This window comes from Eublepharis macularius, chromosome 8 (genome assembly GCF_028583425.1).
Source record: "Eublepharis macularius isolate TG4126 chromosome 8, MPM_Emac_v1.0, whole genome shotgun sequence".
Lineage (NCBI taxonomy): Eukaryota > Metazoa > Chordata > Lepidosauria > Squamata > Eublepharidae > Eublepharis > Eublepharis macularius.
The window spans coordinates 134,283,969-134,306,249 of NC_072797.1; the positions used below are offsets into that span (position 1 = coordinate 134,283,969).

General features: G+C 43.4%; 2 protein-coding genes across 4 annotated transcripts in view; one reads left to right on the forward strand and one right to left on the reverse strand.

Moving 5' to 3' along the window:
* DGKQ (diacylglycerol kinase theta) overlaps positions 1-341 on the forward strand; it is an 83,481-nt gene extending 83,140 nt beyond the window's left edge. For both annotated transcript variants that reach the window (XM_054986843.1, XM_054986844.1), the window contains one exon: positions 106-341. In XM_054986843.1, coding sequence (XP_054842818.1) covers positions 106-204 — 99 coding nt within the window. In that variant the 3' untranslated portion in view covers positions 205-341. The remainder of the gene's footprint in view (positions 1-105) is intronic.
* A 9,906-nt stretch (positions 342-10,247) lies between these two features.
* The window catches only part of SLC49A3 (solute carrier family 49 member 3), a 37,414-nt gene continuing 25,380 nt past the window's right edge, over positions 10,248-22,281 (reverse strand). The window contains exons 8-10 of one of the 2 annotated variants that reach the window (XM_054987019.1): positions 18,275-18,432; positions 13,649-13,761; positions 10,248-10,523 (exon numbers count right to left, since the gene is read on the reverse strand). In XM_054987019.1, the coding sequence (XP_054842994.1) occupies positions 10,354-10,523; positions 13,649-13,761; positions 18,275-18,432 (441 nt within the window). In that variant the 3' untranslated portion in view covers positions 10,248-10,353. The remainder of the gene's footprint in view (positions 10,524-13,648; positions 13,762-18,274; positions 18,433-22,281) is intronic. The other variant, XM_054987020.1, reaches the window with a different exon arrangement.

A 22,281-nucleotide genomic window follows, 5' to 3' on the forward strand; every position in this document is an offset into this window, starting at 1 on the left:
GCTGTTAACTTTTAAAATACCTTTCTTCTTCTTGAGAAGGGATGTGCTTTGAACAGAGATTATTTGCCGTGACTTATCTTCACTTTTTAAATTTTTGAATTCAAGGTTCGTATGTTAAAGAAATCAAAGCAGAAGCAGAAAAAAACTGGATATGTGAAAGACTCCAGAACCGAGAGCGTGGCATCTGGTGAGGCGGGCCGTTGACAGAGAGAGAGAGAGATCCGGGAAGCAGTTGCAGCACGCCTGCTGCAGACCAAGTAGACTTGCCTGATAACGCTGAATTGTACGACTAAGAGCCAAGCCACAAGTGACGAATGACACTTGCCTGGCAAGTGAACAGACTCACGTGTATTCCTCCCTGTTCACTTGCCCTCCACTTGATCACGTAGTGATCACATAGTGATCAAGTGGAGGGCCAAGTGAACAGAGAGGAATACACGTGAGTCTGTTCACTTGCCAGGCAAGTGTCATTCGTCACTTGTGGCTTGGCTCTAAAGTTAAGAATGATGACTTATGAACCTGCTGTTACGCCCATGTTTGTTGTACGGCGCCCACCCTGTGGCTGCCATGAGATAGTCATTCACACATCACGATCTGAGGCCTTTGCCTTTCAGTAATTCATTTCCCAATTCTTGCTTTTTGCCAGTGAAGCAGAGATCCCATTCTGCTGTGCATTTTACACTATTGTCTTTCTCCATTTTATCCCCTTGGAGCCAACTATTTTATAAAAATAAGCTTTTAGTTTTTTTAGAAAGAAAAATTAATGTTTCTTGCTTAGAGTTTAAGCTATCCTAGAAGCCCCCAGAGGAAAAAAGTTTATATATATATATATGAAGAGCATACAAAACTGATTATGTTTATATTGCTGATTGTTCTGTGGAATAATGCTTTATGTAGCCTAGCGGTATGATCCATCCTCCACTCTGCTGGTTGTACTGCCCCTGTGAGAGAGAGGTTCACTGCAATGCACCTGGATGTTGCTGAGCACCTTTGCAGTTGCACAGGGAGGGCTCCAGTGGCCCACTCCTCCCTAATCTGTCAACATACAGGTTACTTGCACTCGATTGATAAATACTGGATGCATTGCAGCAACAAAGGGTTAGATGGAATATTACAGGGATCAGTCTTCCATGCACCTAGCTTTGTGTGGACTGTGTCCCCCGTGCTGCATGACAATTTATTGATGAGCACAAATAGCTGAAGAAATAACACTTCCTCTTTCTGCACTACTTTACCAATTCCTTTGGGGGGAAAACCTTTCATCATTTTATTGAATTTTTTTGATAAAGCACATTTTTTTTTAAAGTACACTACAAGCTTCCAGTTTTCTACTATATTGGTAGCATGTGTGTTTCTTTTTCAGAATTCTCACCGTTGGCATGCTATTCCTAATTTTATGTCATCATCCCCTCCACCCATTTTAATGTGCTATGAGACTGTTGCTGGAAATACCAAAGCTAGAACTTGTAATTATGGCACAATATCACGAACTACCTATTTCCACAGTTGTTAATGCTTTATTTATTGATACACTAAATTGAAATGTTGCTGCCGTTTTGGTCTGTATTAAAGAGCGGATCTGGGCATATCTGCCTAGGTCTGTGTGTGTTATATACATTGATCTGGGCATGACTACTGATAGTGTGTGTCTGGGGAGGGGGGGAATATTATGTCCAGGTTGGTTCTTGCTGATCATTGTTATTTGTGAATTGGTAGCTCCTTGCACTTTTTTCACTTTAGTTTCACAACTAGCATTTGCTAGTGCCTGGAGTTCCAGATTATCTTTTATAGCTGTTTACTGTAATGGGATTTACAAGGAAAAAGTTCATTGTCACAGGAATGTCTTTCTATGGATAAAACATACAGAAGGAAGAATTGAGGAGAACAGCTTAGTCTGAGTATGTCTAGCTCTAATAGTCAAAAAACACATTTTGCTGAATTCTGTTCATCAGGATGGCTGACCTCTGAAGCCGCACCATGTAACTGAGGCAATTCAGGAAGTATCAGTGCCCCTAAATTATAAAAACAGTAATACTAAACCTGAACACTTTTGTAATTGTTAACAGAGAGGCTAGATTTTACCTTCCCATTTTCCAAACAATCCCTAGGGTAATATTAGGCAGCTGCTTCTCTTCCAGTGGCCTTCCAGAAGCTTTTGTGGGCACCCCGGTGGCACTTGCCCTTATCAGTTCTTATTTATGCTGTATTTTCGTGAAGGCATTTTGCACCCATTTTATATTACGCAGCAGGAGAGAGTTTATGGTCTGCAAGAAAAAAAGTATAAGAAACTGTTTTAAATAGGGCTTCTTTTGATGCGCCCGAGCCCATCCGCCTTCTGAGTTTCTAGAGTGGAGACAGCAGTTTATGTTTATTGCCACACTATCAAGATTAAAACTCTGGTGCATTTCAAAGAAGATTTTCTTATAAAACTAAGAGTTGCTTTCTTTTCCTTGCAAAATCCTGGAGTTTTATCAAACACTTCGTGAGTGCCAATAGTTGTTTACAGTCCAATCCAAAAGCATCATTGCACTTTCTAACACCAATAGACTTAAAAGAGTCATTCTGCTTAAGAGGGCACTTAAGTCTTTTCCGTTTCTTAGCTCCTCCTTGCTTTGACAGTACACAAAACAGTGCAAATAGGAACAAATGGAACAACTCCAAATTATTCTCTTTAGATCGAAACTTTAGTTTCTCCTCTTTCAGGCATTTTAAAGGCATTATTAAATCTTGCTCATCTTGCAGCTTGCACAAGAACCATGAAACTCGTTAAGTCCTTAAACCAACGGGAGCTTTAAACTTGTTCTCTCCCAGCTGCTGTCAAACCAGTGTCACATGGCAAGCTACTTTTGAAATTGAAGGGAGTTCACCTGTTCAAAAAACAAACTCAGATTTCTGCTGGGCTAGCCCTTAGGCTAACCAAGTATAGTTCTTTAGCTCCCGGCCTCTGTAATTATGTGTAATTCTCTTTGATGGCATGCACTACTGTTATTAACAGTATTTTGTTAATAAAATTCTTAATTAAGCTTCAGTGCTCATCAGTAAGATAGCATGGTGCAATTAAAATTACATGCTTCCCTAAGTGATGTCCCTTTAACTCTTTTTAAATCTCAGCAGCACAGTATACATTTGTAAATGAATGCTTAAAATAGCTGCAACCAGTGATTTGTGCAAGTATTTGCAAAAAATGGTGGCTGTACTAAAACAGCATCTCTAACAAAGAGGGGTTACGTTGGATTTTAAGTGGCAGCATGCTGGTCTTTGGTCTTCCTGAATCCTTCGTCTGTCATCTCTAAGAATATCTTCGAGATATCAGACCAGCGGTCCATCTAATCCAGCGTCCTGTGGCTGATCACATGCCAACAACAAACAGGGCACAGAGGTCGCCCCTCCCCTCATGTTGCCTCATAGGGGATAGGTTTGCTGGCTCTGTGGATGGAGGCTCCCTTTACTCCCTGTGGCTAAGTAGCCAGCGATCCCCCAGGAATCGGTCTAGCCCTCCTTTAAAGATATGTATGCCCCTAGCTGTCACTGAAGCCTCTGGCAGTGAATCCTGCAGTTTAATTACTCATGCAACCTGCCAGCTCTGTCCCTACAGACAAACTCTGTAGTTTTACGTACAATTCGTGAGAATTTTTTTGTTGCTTTTGACCATACAGTGAACATTAAGATTCTGATGCGCTGTAACAGTGGAGTGGGACTGGGAGAGAGAATACAAAGGAACAAGGAAAAGGATTCTGAATTCTTCCAGTGTCATGTTATCCAGTGCACTGATAATGAGTCCTGCAGTTATCTGTTCCAATTCAGACACAAATAGTATTTCGGCCTAATAATAATCAGGAGGATTTTAAAACTCTGAATCCTAAACAGAATCACACCCTTCTAAACTCACCTGATTTCAGTCACCTTAGAAGGGGTGCCAGTCTGTTACGGGTCTCCTTGGGCCGCTGGGCTGGTTACACAGTAAAGCGTTTTCACATTTCATAGACTGTTTTGGTTTTGCAATGCAACTGCTTTCGAAACAGAGGATTTCACTGGCCCTTGCCATGGAGTACGTGGGACTGCTGTTCAGAGGGGGAAAGAGAGGGGGGGGTCACTCCTGCTTTCCCCATGTGAGGTCCAGTTAAAGTCCCATTTGTTTGAGAGATTTAAACAGTTTCTAAATTCTTCTACTTGAAATCAAATAGGGCATAAAATGCTTAGCTGCAGTTGGATGGATGGATGGATCATGCTCATAGTTGGGTTCCACGAACACAGACCACCTTATTCTGATATCAGTCGGGAGGTGCCGAAAAGGATCATTACTGATTGATAGACAGAATACAGTTTCCTTAGTTCAGGTTTCTACTAGAAATCTTACAACTGCTAAAGAATCTGCAGTGAACATAGTTCACTGAATCCAAACGTCTTAAGTCTTTTCTCTGACTTTTGTAATGTCCTGGATATTGGTAGACTTTAGTATATTTTACTTTCTCATTTCTAAAAAACGTTTACATGCACCTAGATGCAGAGCATGCCCCCTTTTTTTTTGCAAACTCAGCAACACTTCACAGTCTTTGAATTATTTAGGTGTATTATATACACAGCGTTTCAGAATTTTTGGATGGGCAATTGACACATTCAGATTCGTTTATCAGAAGAGGGTCTATTTCCTTATGAATATGTTTTCATTACTAAAAGAAATTATTTGCAGTTTTTATTATGCTGTCATTGAAAGTGACTTGGATTGAGTGGCAGGGACACTAAAAATTGTAGCTTATGCTTTGTATCCTTTATCATTGAACAGTGTGCTTTCTATAAAGCCCTGTGTTGATGCACTTAGGTATTAAAGATGGTATATTCCTTTGCACTTTCTTCCTTCTACTGCTCTGTGCAAGGTGCCTCCACCTTTTTGTTAGTGCTTGTGTAGAGATGAAGTAGGCATGTCCCATCAGTTTTTATTGTTTCGATTGAGATGGATAAGGCTTCCAGTTGAACAATAGGTGATGTAAACCCATTTGGCTAGATCCTGTCTAAAAACCTTCCATGCTTGGAGGAAGGACTTCTCTGCATGGAACTGAGACTTCCTCGCTTTTCACCTCCCACTGCAGCCCAAAATGTTCTCCTGATATGCTGCTGCTATAGAATGGGGGGACCCTCCAGAACCAATATAAGGAAAGGCTTTAGTGGGGGGTGGCGATGAGCAAAATTGCCACTTCCCAACCCCCCCCCCCCCCCCAAGCACAGATCTTTCCCACAGAATCCAACCATTTTTTCTAGGAGAGAAATGCTATTTCAGTTATTTACCTACTGGTGGTTTAACTAACCATGATCTGATGCACATGTAATATGAGCTCCTTGTTCATCCATGACTTGCAATTGGGGACCATTCTCAGGACACACAGTCCATCTTCCTTGTTGGGGCATTCACCGGGGCTTCATATTACGTGTGTACTAACACAAGACATGGTTAATGTAAACAGCCACGGATGCAAATCTTCTTTGTAACCCCTCTCTTTTACAAGAGAACTTGTGGCTGGGCTTGGTGCGGATGACGACTAACTATAGTTAATACCAGGAAGGAAATTGGGGGCAGGAGAGACTTGCAAATCCTAGTCTGTAGAGCGCTAGCATTGTGTTCAGTTCACCCTAGTAGCTTCTTTGAACGGAGCCAGCCAAGCTCAGAGCCAGTTCCCATCTTATATTTATGTGCCCAGTGCCCAGGTTTGCACTCGTGCATTTCTATTGTGGACATGGCTATGTTGCTGTGTGCATTTTTTAAATCATTCTGTGCATTGCAGGTGTTTGCTTCCCAATATTTGAATTGGACAAAAAAAAAAACCCAGTGGGTCATTCTCAAAGTACAAAACACTTGTATGTCCAAGCTGCCTGGACAGTAAGGCCAAAAATATGATAGAATCCCCCTTTGTGTAAAAGTGCTTGAAATCAATTTGAGTTTTTTTAAAAAAATCCAGCCCTAAGTTACTGTCATTTTTTTAAAAATTGCAAAAACCCATTTTTTTAACATGCCTCCTTCATTTTGCACTTCTAAATTGGATTACTTCCTGCAAAACCTTTTTGGCATTTAAAACCTTTATACCAATTAAGACACATGAATTTTGGTTTAAGATCTCTTCTCTAGAAGTTGCTTTTGTAGTTGTAGTATATTCATGCTGTTGATTTTTTCCCCTGATGTCCTTCTAGAGATAATCAGGAAATAAGCCTAGCAACTATTGTTGTCGATTCCAGTTGCATTTAACTGAGTGTTTTAAATTTAAATTGGCTGCTGTGTAAAGCTAAGTACAGTGCAGATGCTAGTGGGAGTTGAATTGCATTGCTTTGCCCTGCCCTTTCAGTGTGGGTTGTTGATGTTTGCTTATGGGCTATGCATATAGGCATGGAATCCAGCTTTGTGATGTGAAGAGCAAACAGGTTGAACTTGTGCCTGTTGAGCTGTATGCGTACCAGCCTTTAGGCACCTGTGATTCTAACGCACAAACCTCAAAGGGATCTGGGGACCGAGAGGAAGTGCCAGAGAGGTGTGTGTTGAGCTCACGTCCCCCCCTACGCATTGGGTTGAATCTGCACCAGACAGCTGCGTGCTACTGAAATGTATAGTCCTTAGACCAGCGTACCCTCTCATTTCCATGGGAATGGATTAGCACAATTGTTAAACGTATTCTTCCGCAGACTACTCTGCAAGACTTCCCTTCCTGGCAGGAATCCACAAGTCCTTTCAGCTGAAGTCCCAAGATTTAAGCCACCAGTCATCATATAGTTCGAACTGTCTGGGGTATGGAGTCAGGCTGTGAATAATATACTGATATAAATGTTGTGTTCAGTGTGTTTCTTGTTATCTAGTTTTGCATTGAATGTAAAGCCATTCTTTGTGTTGCCTACGGGAGCAAAACATGATGCTGTTTTTGTGACCAGTGCACACTTTGACTAGTGCTTTGATGTTTACAAGATGGCGACGGTTGATTGTAAACGTCCACAGTCGTGGGCTGCTTCCACTGGGAAGCTTCTCTGTGCTGCTTTTGACAACAGATGGAATCGTTTCCTTTCCTGATGGCCCTCCAAAGTGCAGCCTTTCAGATAGCTCTGTGGCTTTTGACTTTTCTGTTGAATACAGAATGGACAAAGTTTGTATTGACACAAATATTGAATAGAATATTTCTTATGAGAAGGTTTATATTTTCTGAAGGCAATTTATAAAGAAGGTTTTATATGCAGTTATAATAGTGTTAATGCAGTGGCAGGTATTATTCATGTAAACAAAGGTATAGTAACTAGTCTATTTCAACTATTTTTCTCATTGGAATTAGTAAAAGAGGTGTGTATGCCAGTATGAGAGAGAGAGAGAGAGAGTGAGAGAGAGAGTGTAAAAATTCCCTTTTAATGCTGCATTTCTATTTCTTGGAACATCTTAGAGGACAAGTACAGCATATACCAAATGTCCTACACAAATAATTGCTTCTGTGCAGGGAATTTCCCACGTGCACACTGTTACGTGAGACAGTGTCCCTTTATAGTCTTCTGTGCGCAAAGCCCCAATTGATGGCAGTGTGTATAGTGTATACACATGCTGAAATATACATGTTTCATACAGTGATGGTCCATGCATTTACAAAATGCAGCTTCCTACAGAGAGAGAGATCCATGTCAGAAATTTGGCATGTATGACGTGACCCCTTTGAGGGAGGAGAAAGCTGTGCAGGTTGTTCTCTTAAAGTTGCATGCAACTTTTCGTCTTCCACACTTATCTATAAATGTGAATACAAATAGCTGCTTAGATGTACATTTTTGCATATGAATTCTTTTAGCTAAGTTCATTGCTCCAAGTCAGTGGTTCTTAAGCTGTTGAGACCTGCTAAGCTTTGCTGTTACTTTCCATGAACTCAGGCGTGCACCCTGGATCACAATGTAGACTGGGGTGGATCCATCAATACACTTGGACAAGGATCATGAATCTTCCCTGCTTCCCCTCCTTTTTAGCAGACCCTGGGAAAGTTGATTAATAGGGTTGCAGAACCCATTTGGAGCAATAGCCACGTGGGCAAAACTGCTCCCTCCTTCATCTTCCATCAACTTTCCTAGGGTAGAAATGGACTGTGGTGGGTGGGGAAGACCGGAAGTGAACCCTGCATGTTGCAGAGAAACATCAGTAATAGTCAGCAGTCTGATTTTCAGGGATCTTCATGTAGCATTACTGATCATCTCATTAAGGAACCTCAGAACAGTTTGAAAACCCCTGTACGGAATTAAAATTGTTGATCCCAACAATATTCTGCCCTCATTTTGTTTCATTCTGTTTAAAGCAAATTGGTCTTACTTAAATTGCCTCGCCTGAACCCATTCATACTTTACAACTCTTAGCCAAATATGTTCAAGTAAATAATGTATTGATTTCAGTGCTTCAGAAAATCAGCAATTGCTCTGCTTGTTTGACAGACAATGAAAATATATAAATGTTTAAGCCCGCGTATTATAAACTGGCAAATTTGAATTAGTGCAATTTACGATCAGTCATAGGTAGCTTTTTTTGAAGTTGGCCAGGTGAAACTGCAGACTTCAAGGTGTGCCAAAGACACAGAGTTCTTTTAGCAGTTTTACAGTCATAGCTTCCAACAAAGAGCCCTGGGAATAATAATTGGACGGCAGTGCTGAGAATTCTCTGTGGGAAATCCCCACCCCCCCCACCCCCCTGCAAACACAGACTTAGGGCGGGTAGCCAACGTTTGTAATTTCAGTCTTGGTAAAGGGGATGATAAAGTCTGTTGTTTAAAAACATCAGGCAAGGTATATTCTCTATACCAGTGTTCCCTGAGACAGTGTGTCTTCATTTTGACTGGATTGTGTGACATCCTTACTCATGCAGCGATTCGCACACTGAGGTGGGAGGGGCCCTGAGAGTGCAGGAGCTGGCAGATCTGGAGTGGGTAGAGCCAGAGACCTCTCCTCTCAGCTCACTGTGAAAGTTGCTAAGGAGCATACAAGTGTCTCTGCCTGCCTCTTTGTGGCTGATCTGGCTGAAGTCAGTGATAGCTTGTTGTAGCCTTTTTTTTTTTAATTCCAGTGTAGGATTATTGCACCAGGCCATTTTGTGCAAAGATTTTGTATGCCTGGCCAAAGAGAGTGCTCAGGAGGTATCTTAAATTTAGTAAGGGGCCTGTATTCAGAAAATGTGTGCTACACTGGGCTAACACATTGCATTGGTCTAAACTTTTCAATAAGCTGAGCAAAATGTAGTGGTTAGTACAGTTTAAATATGTCCCAGCTTATCTCATAATATAAGCCCCAGTTGACGACTTGGAATCGTTTGCCTGTTGTGTAGTACTTGCTCTTTGATGTGTTTGCTTCATAATTCTCCAAAGAGTAATTGTAATGTAATACACTCTGGGGGAGCACTGTGTCCACATCATGTGCCTAAACAGAAGCCAGAGATGCATGTCATGCCTTTGTTTACTTGTTCCTTTTCAGTCTTAAACAGGGTTTTCATCGCGTATCTAGTTTCTACTTGCCTGCTTTGCAAACCTCGTCTATTGAATTATCAAATCTGAAACATAAGAACTGTAAAAAAAATTATTTATATGATGTGCTCTTTCTTTTTTATATTTAAATATCCGTTTGTCTTTGGGAGATTCATATATATTTTTGCAATGTATTTTGTGTTTGGGTTTTCTTTTGATTGTATATTTTGCACTGATGTAAGATTCTGTATTAAGTGCTTTGTGAGTATTGCACCTCTGATTAGAATTTGTCTGTGACAAATATAACAGCTGATTTACCCTGGATGTGTTTGTCAGTTGTGATTTGTTGCTATGGGCGGGTTTGTAAATAGCCATTATCTGATCTCCTTTGGTGAGTGTAAATTATTTCAAGATGAACTTACAAAAGATTCCCCTTTTATCTAAAACCACAAATACAAAGTTGTGTCTGTGAGCTAGCACAACATTTCTGTGGAGCAAGAACATTGTGCTGCTTCCCTCTGCAAGGTGATGTCGCCACCAGCAGCTCCCGTTTTCTCTCTTCCAGCTCCCCCCCCCTTTTTTTTTTTTGCAGTGAGGCAGAAGGGAGTCTTTCCTTACCTGGACTCCGCCCCTTGCTCTCTCTTTCTCTCCCCTTTCAGGCTCCACCTCCTTCTTTGTCTTGCCTGGATCCCAGCACCGTTGCCAAATGGATGTCATGCAAATGGATAATCACGCCCACTAAGTTTCAGGGCTGCTGCCCCAGGTGGGCGTACATCCACATAAGAAGCAATCTTGCTCCAGTTGGTTACCATCAAAATACAATTTACTGTGCTATTTTATGCTTGTTATGGCACTTGAAAGTCTAGGAAGAGTCCGCTGTTTTTAGGCCTTTGGTTTAGTCTGGAGTTCAGTCGGTGTCTTTTCCTTTTTGTACTGCTTCTGTTATGTAGTTGTCTGCTTCGCTGGCCGAGCAAGCGTTTGAAGTCTCTGCGTAGATCCTCCTGTAGCTAGTGTGAAAAGCAACCACGTAGAAACAGGCTGTCAGGCTGCAGAGTCCTGCTAGCACCAGTGATGGAGCTGTAAAATGATTTTTAAAAAGTCAGCAGTGAGCCCTTCTGTGGGGGGGGGGTATAAATCAAATCAAATCAATCAATAAAAATAAATTTATTTGGTGGACGTGCGAGGTAGCAAGGCAGTACTGGGGGGAAATAATAAGAGTAATAAGTGAGATTTTACAATTTCAAATTAATAAGAACCCAGAACTCCTGCTACTGAATTTAGGAATGGAGGGTATTCCAGCTCAACACAGGACATTGTTATTTTACATGACAGCAGCGGCCAGACTTTTGTATGCGCAAAAATGGAAAGTACAAGAAGTGCCAGCAATCGAGGACTGGATATATAAATTGCTGTATATAGCGGAAATGGACAAAATGACAAGAAAATTGAGAAATCTTGACCCAGGACAGTTCAACACAGACTGGGAGAAGCTGAAACAATATTTACTGAAGAATTGGGAGGTGGGAGGAGAACTGTGGCAGTTTGAGAACTATTGAAAAATAATAAAATGCAGAGGGGGGTGATCTTACCGGTGGGTGGAGAGGTAAATGTGAATTTCTAAGCAGCTATTTTATTAGACTATCATATATATATATATATATATATATATATATATGGAAGAATAATAGAAAGTAATTAAGTACAGGGATAGACTAACTAATATCATTTCTGGTAATTGTACAATGTACTAAATTGAATGATTCGGTTTGAAGATATATAGGGGTTAAATTGATTGATGATTCTTGATCATAGTATAATTGCATAATCAAAGTAAAATAATTATATAACTAAAGTAGGATGAAGCTGAGATATGTAGAAAAGTAATATATAGAGTGCAAGTTAAATTGGTTGACTTATATGAATTGTTCATAGAAATATCTGAAATTATGCAAAAGGGGACAAATTGTTTGTTTAATATGGTAGAAGGGATCAAAAGATAGAGTACAGAGTATCAAAATAGTTAAAGAATTATGATTAGAAGAAAGATATTGTTTAGTTATTATTCTTATTATTATGTTAATGTAAGTAAATAAGAGAATACAGCGGTAGAGAGATAAGCTTAGAAGAAATTGAATGTATACGTTAGTTAGACAGAATGAATTTAAAATGAGTAAGGGAAAAGGGACAAAGGGTTGGAAAACTGTTGGAAGTCAACAAAAAGGGGGGAAAGGGAGGGGGTTAGAATTAGGAAATAGGGGAATTGAATGTAATGTGGAGTAATAATATGTCTAATCCAATAAAAATTTTATTAAAAAAAATAAAAATAAATTTATTACAAATGAGCGTCTGTGGAACGAAGGCAGAATGAAAAGTGTGTGCACGCATGCTCATGCGCACGCACACACACACAGACTCCTGGAAAAATCACTTCTCTGCAGGATCTGTGCAGAGGCTCGAACAAGGAGAAACAAAGGGGACAAAAGCGCCCCACTTCCCTCACCAGAGCTGCTCATGAGGAATGGGAAGGAGGAACAAATTTTAACTCCTGCTCCTTCCTCTCTACAATCTCTGCAGTGTAGGACACTTTGAATGCATGGGAGGAAAGATGTAATGAAAAATGTGAGAGAGACATAACTGAAGCACTAAAGCTAAGGAACTGGTGAACTAGGTTAGCTGAGCTTAAATATCTGCCAGCCCAAGGAGAAGAGACGCCGTAAAACCTCAGGCCATAAATGTCAGCGATGGACTCTGAAGCTATCTGCTAAGTTGCTGCTTCCACCCTTTCAGGGCTGGATGAGTTCTCCTGATCCTAACCTATCCTGACTTTCTGCATGCAAGAACAATGGGATCTGAAGCTCTCTGTGCCTTGTCCTGGGTGGTGTCCCTGCTTATGCCTCCACTTCTAGATTCTGCCTGATGAGATGCTGATGCTTCATGGAAGTGATACGAGGCTTTGCAGCATTCACTGCCCTATTTCTTTTTGCTCTACCCACTCCATTCAACTTCCCTATGAATAAAATGCCAGGTTCCATGAAGAAAGGGTGGAATAGAAATACAATTAATTGCTCCTTTTCACTCTTTGTGAAAAATGGCAAGCCAGGATGCCTCCCTTAAAATGTACTTGAAATGAGCGTACCAAGTCAGCAGATACTACAAATGTGAAAGGAGTGAGGAACCCATTAAATGAACTGCATTAGAGGGGCTCTTGGGAGATAATCTTACCAAGTGCAGCACGCACAGTCCTGTGAGATGGAAGACCCGTCAAACCGTTTTGCTGTTTCCATCAGGCGCTGTGCACCCTTCCCCTAAAGCTCTTGCTGAGAATCAGTTTCAACCTCTGTTGTGGTGAGGCTGCAGATAGATGTCTGCAAGTCTTTGGCCAAACAGAGGTTCCATTTTTAGTACACAAATCAAGGATGAAGAGCCAAACTTCTCAAGCAGTAGAATTGTATGGCACCATTTAGTGATACTGAACCCCTCTGAACCACAGCTGGGTGACTGTATGTTTGAATATTTCCCTACATTTAAAAAACCCAACTTCCTGTACATGGATCTGCTTAACCTGGCAGTTCCTTTGCTTCTTAAAACACAACTTCCTGTACGTGCGAAACTAGCATCTCTACTGTGATGAACCAGATGGAGGTTTTATGCTGAGGCCAGGAAAGCATGGAGTCAATTCCCTACCCAGGCATGAAGCTCAGTGGGGGAACTTCAGCTAGTCATCCAACTCAACCTAATCAACCTCAAATGCTTGTGGTAACGAACCCAACAAGAAGCATTCCAATATGCAGCAAGATCTATAGCACAGAGTTCTGAAAGTGTAGCCTAGCTCTTTGCTGGAGGGTGTTCTAAGAAGGTTCTGACCCATCGCAGAAGATTACCGGGCCTTGTGCTCAATGTGTGCTAAATGGCTCTCCCCTTGCAACTCAGAGGAAGTTGCTGTTCTTAGACTGCTTCCCTCCTCCTCAGATTGCTTTAGTGTATTTGATGGAGACTGGCCTGCTTTCTTTAGACATCTTTCCCTCCAAACCCCATTGACACCTAATGAATATCCTTCGGACACGGAGGCAGCGTGCTTTCTTCAAGCAGCCCTCATTGGCAGGATGCTGGATGCAGGGGAAGAGACAAGCCACCTCTGAACTCCAGCTCTAGTTGCAGAGTAGGTGGAAATGTTAGTTTTTCATGCAGGAAGTTGCACTCACTTGACCAATCCAGGGCTCTTCCTTGGGATACTGTGCAAGTAGAGAACGGAGCACTTTTCATCTCCACAGCCAGGCTTTGGAGTAAGACCATGAAGATAACTCCTAGGATCTGGCTTTTGGAAAACAAACCAAAATTGTCTATTATTTATTCAGACAATTTCCAGAGAACTTGCTTGAGCTGGTTTACAAAATAATCTAAAGTATACAATTAAAACCCTAGCATTTTAAAAAAAGAACAGCCAAGAGCCTAAAAACAGTCTTAAATTACTTTAAAAGCAGCTAGAAACAGACTTGGGAAAGGATTTGAAAAGATCATCCCCTGAAAAGCTGGGGTGAAAAGAAATCTTCTGGCCTGGTGCCTGACAGGGAATGGTTTAGGTGCGAGGAAAGACTCAAGGGGAAGGTTGTTCCACAGCTCACATACCAGCACAGAAAAAGCCCTGTCTCTGGTTGCAGCCTGCCTCTGCAGGCAGAGAGAACAGGGCGTGTGAGGAGGATCTTAGAGCCAAGCTACAAGTGACGCCTGACACAGGTTGGACACTTGTCAGCTTCCCTCAAGGTTTGATGGGAAATGTAGGCATCCTGGTCTTGCAGCTTGGCTCTCCATTTAATTGAAGTTTACAGAGCGGCAGTCTATGGGAGGGAGAACATGCGGTCGGGAGGGGAGTGCAGGCGTCGGGCTCTCACCGTCCCCCCCCCTTTCCCTCCGTTGTGTATGGGGGGGGGATTCTGTAAACTTCAATTAAATGGAGAGCCAAGCTGTAAAACCAGGATGCATACATTTCCCATCAAAACTTGAGGGAAGCTGACAAGTGTCCAACCTGTGTCAGGTGTCACTTGTAGCTTGGCTCTTAGCTGGTAGGTCCAATTCCCCTGGTTAGTCCATGATTACAAAATCTCCAGATCAAGTCCAGCCGTCTCGGAGGAAGTAGTAGTCTTGGCAGGATGCGGCGTTTTCCTAACAATTGTTCAGAGTTTGCTCTCTCTCAACCCCCATGTTCACCTCCATGCACTATCCACTTGCGACCTTTTGGCAAGCTAGCAGTGACCTTGGATGCTTGGTGTTCATGCCCCTTCCCCCACCCACCAGGAAATGTCTTGGTGCTGCTTCCTGCCCACCAGAGATTATCCATTGTGCTTCTGCAAGATGTCTCTCTGGGAGCCAAGCTCAAGATAGTCCAAACTAGGGTATTCCCCATTGCCATGTATGGATGTGAAAGCTGGACAGTGAAGAAAGCTGACGGGAAGAAAATGGATTCATTTGAAATGTGGTGCTGGAGGAGAGTTTTGCGGATACCATGGACAGCCAAAAAGACAAGTAAGTGGGTACTAGATCACATCAAGCCTGAATTCTCCCCAGAAGTATAAATGATAAGACTAAGACTAAGGTCACATGATGTGACCAAAGACCATACTTTGGTCACATCTTGAGAAGACAAGATTCTCTGGAAAAGTCAATAACGCTAGGAAAAGTGGAAGGCAGCAGGAAAAGAGGGAGACCTAAAATGAGATGGCTTGAAACAATAAAAGAAGCCACGTCCTCCAGTTTTCAGGATCTCAGCAAGTCTGTTAATGATAGGATGTTTTGGAGGTCTCTCATTCATAAGGTCGCCATATGTCGGAGGTGACTTGATGGCACATAACACACACAAAGCTAAATGATAAATATATTAACAGAATGCCTGTAAATGTATAAATGTCCTTCTTAGGCATAGTGGAAGCCAGCCAGGTTCACAACTCAGGGGAAGCCTGTCCAGGGTGCCCCTGCCCAGACAAACAGTGGCCTGCACCACCAGGTTCCTTCCAAAGCCCGGGCACTGAGGCAGGAATCAGGCCTGACTGGACTGGACTGGACCAGAGAGACAAGCAAGCTGAAAAGTAGAAAGGCAGCACGGGCCAAGTTGGTCTAGACACTAGATTCAGATTGAAGCTGTTGGACCAAACAGACATCATACACAAATAAGGTATGAATGATTTATTAAGTTGTAATTAAAATACTAGATCAGAGAGCGTGCTTAAAAGGAAAGGGAAAGGAAGAAAGCAAAATATCCTGACACTAACATGCTCTCCAGAGTGGGGTGGTTCAGCAATGCAAAGCGCAGCATCAAAGTTTCCAGTGTTACAGCATGATTGCAAATTCAAAAAGCCACGAGCCAGAAGTCATTTCCAGACTTCAGGCCCCAAGATCCAAGCGGCCAAGGGCCGACACTCCATCTGGATGCCAGTCCAAGAGCAAAGGTATAGCTGGCTGAACCATCCTTTATTCCCAAGAGCCCAGTAACAGGGCAAGAGGGGGTGACCAGTCAGAACATGGGGCACTGACGTAAGGGCAAGAGTCTCTGCAGTTGGCCCGAGTCCTCACACCAGGGCCCTTTCTCCAATGGGAGTCCGGGTAGTTCAAGATAAGTTTAATGAGATGGAATGTAATAGGCCAGGCGACCTTGATGCCTGGGCTCCCTTCCCTGACCTTAACAGCCAGCCCCCTCCCCCCTCTCTTAGCAGTTTCAAGGGAGCCTTCCCTGACCTTGGGGCCTAGAGTCCCCTTTTCTTAGCAGTTTCAAGGAGCCCTGCACCTGGACTGATAACCCTAGCAATGCTTGGGATGGCACACAGCATTAGCTTATCCTTTCCACACAGACACAAAACAACAGTTTAACCCAGCAAGCTTTGCAACTCTGTTCAAGCAGGCCTAAAGCTTGATATCAGATGGGCCCTGAACAGGCCTGTTCATTACGATGGGCTCTTTTTCTATCATGCTGGGATCCAGGTTCTTCGATAGGGTAATTGGTGGGACCAGGGCTTTTTTTCTGGGAAAAGCGGTGGTGGAACTCAGTGGGTTGCCAGCACAAGGGGCAACTCCTGGCGGGAGGTGGTGCCCCTGGTACCACATGTGCACGCTTCCAGGACCACGCAATGATGTCACTTTGGGTCAGCTGGAACAAGGGGAGGAGTTTTTAAAAATTTAAACCACCCTCAGCAAAAATGGTCACATTTTCAAGAGGTGCTGGAACTCCATTCCACCGCGTTCCAGCTGAAAAAAAAGCCCTGGGTGGGACATAAGATATGAAAAGTTGAGAAGCAGCCGTGGAAGCGATGTGGAAGACCTCCACTTGAGACCCTGTAGAGCCACGGACAGTCTGAGTATACAATACTGACCTTGCTGGACCAGTGATCTGGCACAGCAAAAGGCAGGTCCCTGTGTGCTGAGCTATGCCACGTGGCCAGCTAAGGGATGTTCTTTAGGTAACGGATCACAAAACTTTGGGGGCACCTTTATTCTTCCATCCCTCTCCCCTGCCAATCTGGAGGATTTTGCAAAAATTTGAAAAGGGCATTTCTTGAGTAGCTAAAAGGCTCCTCCATTTAGCTGTGTTTATGGATGCCACAATTATTCCTGCTGGTCACCTCGTCAAGAAACTACCCGACTGCTGGAAAAGCAACAAAAGAGATCAAGAGGCTGGAGCACTTTTCCTTTTGAAAGAAGGGAAGGCTAAGAGGTGTTAAAAAAAAAAAGACAACGAGAGAAGAGTGATAGGAAAGAGAGGTCATGAATGCCACCAGGGCAGTGATTTTTCTCCCTCAGAATACTAGGCCACCTCGGGAAGTAAACTGGCCAAACTGGTTCAGGCCAAAGAAGAGGAAGTGGAACAAACCCAGCAGTAGGATAAATGTAAACCAAAAGTATGTGCAGAACCAATGCAGATGTGGCCAATTCAATCCTGGGTTGTATCAAAGGGGCCATAGCATCGAAATCGCAGGAGGTCATAGCCCCTCTCTATACTGCCCAGGTCAGGCCACACCTGGAGTATTGTGTGCAGTTCTGGAGGCCTCACTTCAAAAAGGATGTGGACAAAATTGAGAGGGAGCAGAAGAGAGCGACGAGAATGATCAGGGGGTCTGGAGACTGAGCCCTACGAGGAAAGGCTGAGGGCCTTGGGAATGTTTAGTTTGGAGAAGAGGAGGTTGAGGGGGGACATGATTGCTCTCTTTAAATATTTGAAAGGCTGTCATTTGGAGGAGGGCAAGGAGCTGTTCCTGTTGGCAGCAGAAGGTAGGACTTGAAGCAACGGGCTTAAATTACATGCACAAAGGTACCGGCTGAATATTAGGAAGAACTTTTTCATGGTCAGAGTAGTTCAAAGGTGGAATCAGCTGCCTAGGGAGGTGGTGAGCTCCCCCTCACTGGCACTTTTCAAGAAGAGGCTGGATGAATACTTGTCAGAGATGCTTTAGGCTGATCCTGCACTGGGCAGGGGGTTGGACTGGATGGCCTGTGTAGCCCCTTCCAACTCTATGATTCTATGATCCCTTGATTTAAAGGTTTGTTTAACTGCATATGAGGTACAATTCCACCATTTGGGTCTCGGGTGTATGTGGGATTTCTTCCATAATAAGCCCTTGTGTTATGCATCGGACTAATGTGCTCAACTCTGATAACAATTGGTGCAGAATACAGACAAAATCAAAAGTTCGTCCCTGTAAGCCTTTGTCTGCCAAGGTTTCAGCAAACTGCTGACTACTGGCTGAACAGGAGGAAGATCTGTACTTTAGCAACCCTGGCTTAGAAAAAGATCAGGCTCGATTTTCTTGAATGAATCAGTGGCCCATCCCAGTTCAGCTTCTTACCTAGCCACAAAAATCAGCCCAGATGATGTTCCTTCTCCCACCGGGTAAGAACATTCCACCGCAAGTTCCATCGCCACAGGATAAATCGCAAATCCAAAGAACCCAAAGACTGAGCTGATTGCTGCCAACAGGTAGGCCTGGTTCCGCAAACGAGATACCTGAAGGAAGGGAGACCACAGGGAGTGCTAGGTGTGCTTACAGCAGCTCACTTTTCTTTGTATGAGAAATCCCAGATGTGCCCAAACCCATCCAACTTCGTAGCAACGCCTGTAATCAAAGTACAGCAAATGTATAATCCTCTTCTCAAATTGCATCTGGTACATCTGGGTTATGCTCTACAGTTCAGAGGCTGGAACCATCAGAACAGTTCATGGAAGGATTTGGTGGAGGAGGGGGGATATTTCTCTGCCTCCCTCTTCCTCAAGTAACCTGCCATTTGTTCTCTGTGAGGATTGGCAGAGTTTTGCAAGCAAAATATGCCACACGGTTCGCTCATCTCTTTCCCCTCCTCTGTTTGCAGCTTGCGTCTGTGGCAGAGAGAAAAAGAGATGATTTTTCTAGTCCTGCCAATCCTCAGAGAGGAATTTCAGGACAAACAGCAGATTCCTTGGGAAGGTGGGGAAAGATCAGCCCTGCCAACACCTTCTGTGTACTTTTCCAGTGGATCTGATCCAAAGACACAAGTGGAAAGGCTCTCTCTTTTGGGCCCTGAGGTCAGACTGCCTCGCCTTGCCTTGCCGTCTCCCAGTTGTCTGCCTCAGCAGAGGGCAACAAATTATGGAGTCCCCGCTGCCTGCTTGGTTAACAAAACTCCTTTTGTCTTTTGCATCCCTTTGGACTTCCATCCCATGCTTATTCTAGTGGACGGAAGACTTGGCGGCTGCTTCTCTGAATCACTTGTGCCTCTTCAACAGCTCAGACTGTCCCCAGAGGCATGCCCCCCCAATAGGGTTCCCAGGTGCCCACTGGGGGCAGTCAGACTCCTGGGGGTTTGCCTCGTCTGCTGATCTGCCAGCGATCAGTGGGAGGTCGCACGTCCCCTGGAGGTCACCCACCACCAGCAGGCAACCCAGGAAACGACAATTTCCCGCACTTTGTTTCGGGCTGATTTTGGCCCCCAAACAGGCTGAATCAGTCCCGCGCAGAGCGCGAGAGTGTTCGTGCAGTCGCCGTGACGACATCACTTCTGGAAGTGACGTTGTCAGGCATGCACCAGATCACCCGCTACTGTCGGGCACCCCGGGAACATGTGCAGTGCTGGCAGACACACGAGCGGCATGAGGTAAGTGCCTGCTGGGAGGGGAAAGGCACCTGGCAGCCATACTGTCCTGCCAGTGGCCCAATCCAAGAGTGGCAGGCATCTCTGAGAGAGAAAGAAAGGGCAGCCATTATTTTGTGAATTCCCAGAGTATGGAATATTGATACCAGCCTTATTCTGCAGTAGGAGAACAAGGAAAAGGGAATCCAAGGAGTATTCCCCCCCCCCCGCCCCCCGCCCCGCCCTTCTGTTTGGAGAAGGCCTGGAGCCTTCCACTGGCACCCTGAAGGAAAAAAGGATGCCATCACCCTCCTCCTTCACAGACTTCTCAGCAAATGGCTACAGGAGTACCAGCAGGAACCAGGACAAAGCAGAGCACCTGACCACCTTGTCCCTTAGACAATCCATATGTTTGGAATAAAGAATGCCTTAAATGAGATGTACTGGTAATATATAAGATGGCCTATCTTCTGGCCTAGGTTTATAGTTTTGGGCGTATGCAGTGCTGTGGACCAGTGGAGGGGAACTGAGTGTTCCTTGCTTTCCCTCATTTTAAATTTTCTAAAGTTGTTAACCCAAAACACTTACTAAATCCAATTAATCATACTCAAAATACGGAACAATGATACCAAGTCAAATTTAGATAAGAAATATATCAACACTCCCATATAAGGCAAAATTTTAATATCCACTTTTTAATATGCCGTCATACTCTTCTACTATGAACACTGTTTCCATGCGCTCTGTCCCAATACGGGGAAGATTTTCCAATATACTCCACATCTGAATGTCTAATTCTTCCTTCCCTAAAAGTGCCTTTCTATGCAGTTACACCCTTCCAAGCTCTTGACTTCAATTGGATTTATGAGGGTGTAACTGTTTAAGATAGCACTATAACCCTTATAATATGGGAACTCACAAGGTTCAGTATCTTATTTCCCTACAGTTTATTGTCCTGGCAATTCCTTCAGTACTCAGTACTAGATAATTAACATTGCAGTCCTAAGAAGAGTTTCGCCCTTTCAAATTCCATTGATCTCAGTCTGGTTAGGCCTGGTCTGTCAAGCCCTAGCTCAGTTTCTTCCAAATCTTGATTTGTTCTTTTTGTAGTTCTTTATTGGGTCTGCACCTTGATCTGGATAGCCCAGGTGAGTCTCATCAGATCTCAGACGCTAAGCAGGGTCGGCCTTGGTTAGTAATTGGATGGGAGACCTCCAACGAAGACCAGGGTTGCAGAGGCAGGCAATGGCAAACTGCCTCTGTTAGTCTGCCATGAAAACCCTGCCAGTGGTTGCCATAAGTCAGCTATGACTTGATGGCACTCTCCACCACCAATTGATACTGCAGAAAGGGCAAGAGGAGTTCAGTGGTGGTCTTGTCATCTGGTTTTTACCAGTCTGTCTTTTATCCTGAGCTGTGGAGCATGGCCTGTGGGTCTACCGAGTGGCTTCAGGGATAGCCTGATAAGGGCAACGCACAGGCAAGTAGTCAGCTATCTGGCATTTTCAGCAGTGTTAACTCGCTATGGAGCATATTCAGTTTGGCCATTGAGCTTGATGGAGCCATTGTGCATATTCTTGGTCTCTAGTTCGCTCAATCTTGAAAGTTTTATAGGAAATATACTGGCTTGTAAATTAATCCTATGGTCCACAGAAGGAAGAGGATGTGGCTGCTATTGCGTTAAGGCCGAAAACTGGATGTTTTATACTTGCTATAGAAGATTGCTTAGTGTATATTGGACAGGGCGGATAGTGGATGGATGGTATGGTATGCCAGCCCAATGGTGAGAAGGCTGGGCTGGGGCAGTTTTTGTCTTCCCAGTCCACCGCTGACATTAGAACTGTTCTAATGCATATAAAGCTGCTGAAGAAGACTAGGAGTTGAAAATCATGAACAGTGTAAGGCAATTGGACATACTTCGTTTTAAAAGAACATTATAAACGAACAGGCTTTAATAAGACAATACTGAGTCTGTCGTTGTTCTCGTTGTTTTCAAAGTGAATAGATACTAGTAAATATGTTTTCTGTGTATTATCCTACCTATGTGGTGTTTTAAGTGTTCCTTTTCTTTCCATGGGGGGCAGAGTCATGCCGAGAGAGTCTAAATAGACCAATGTCTCTGTCTGTGGCACCTGTTGGTCATGGTAACCTGCCTTCCACCAGCACTCAGTATGTTTTAATAGTAATAGTAATAGTAATAACATTCAATTTATATACCGCCCTTCAGGACAACTTAATACCTACTCAGAGTGGTTTATAAAGTATGTTATTATTATCCCCACGACAATAATTGCCCTGTGAGGTGGGTGGGGCTGAGAGAGCTCCTAGAAGCTGTGACTGACCCAAGGTCACCCAGCTGGCTTCAAGTGGAGGAGTGGGGAATCTGGCTCTCCAGATTACAGTCCCGCGCTCTTAACCACTATACCAAACTGGCGTATTGTTAACAGTGTTCTGTTCAAAACTCCCAAGTCCTATGCTCCTGGTTCTCCCCTGATTCTTTAATGGTAAGCTGTATGTGTTTTGAGCAGCAGTTCAGATTTTGCAATGGACATCCACAACTCTGTGACCACTAATTGAGCTTTTAGCAGAATCAATGCTTAAAAATCTAGTTAAACTATGTAAATTTCCGCAAATAGGGAAATGTGATTACTAGAACTGGGGACAAAGGAAATTTATACAAGTATTGTAACAACAAACATAAAGAGTTATTGAAGGAAGAGAGTGAACTGAGATAAATCAGAATTGGTTG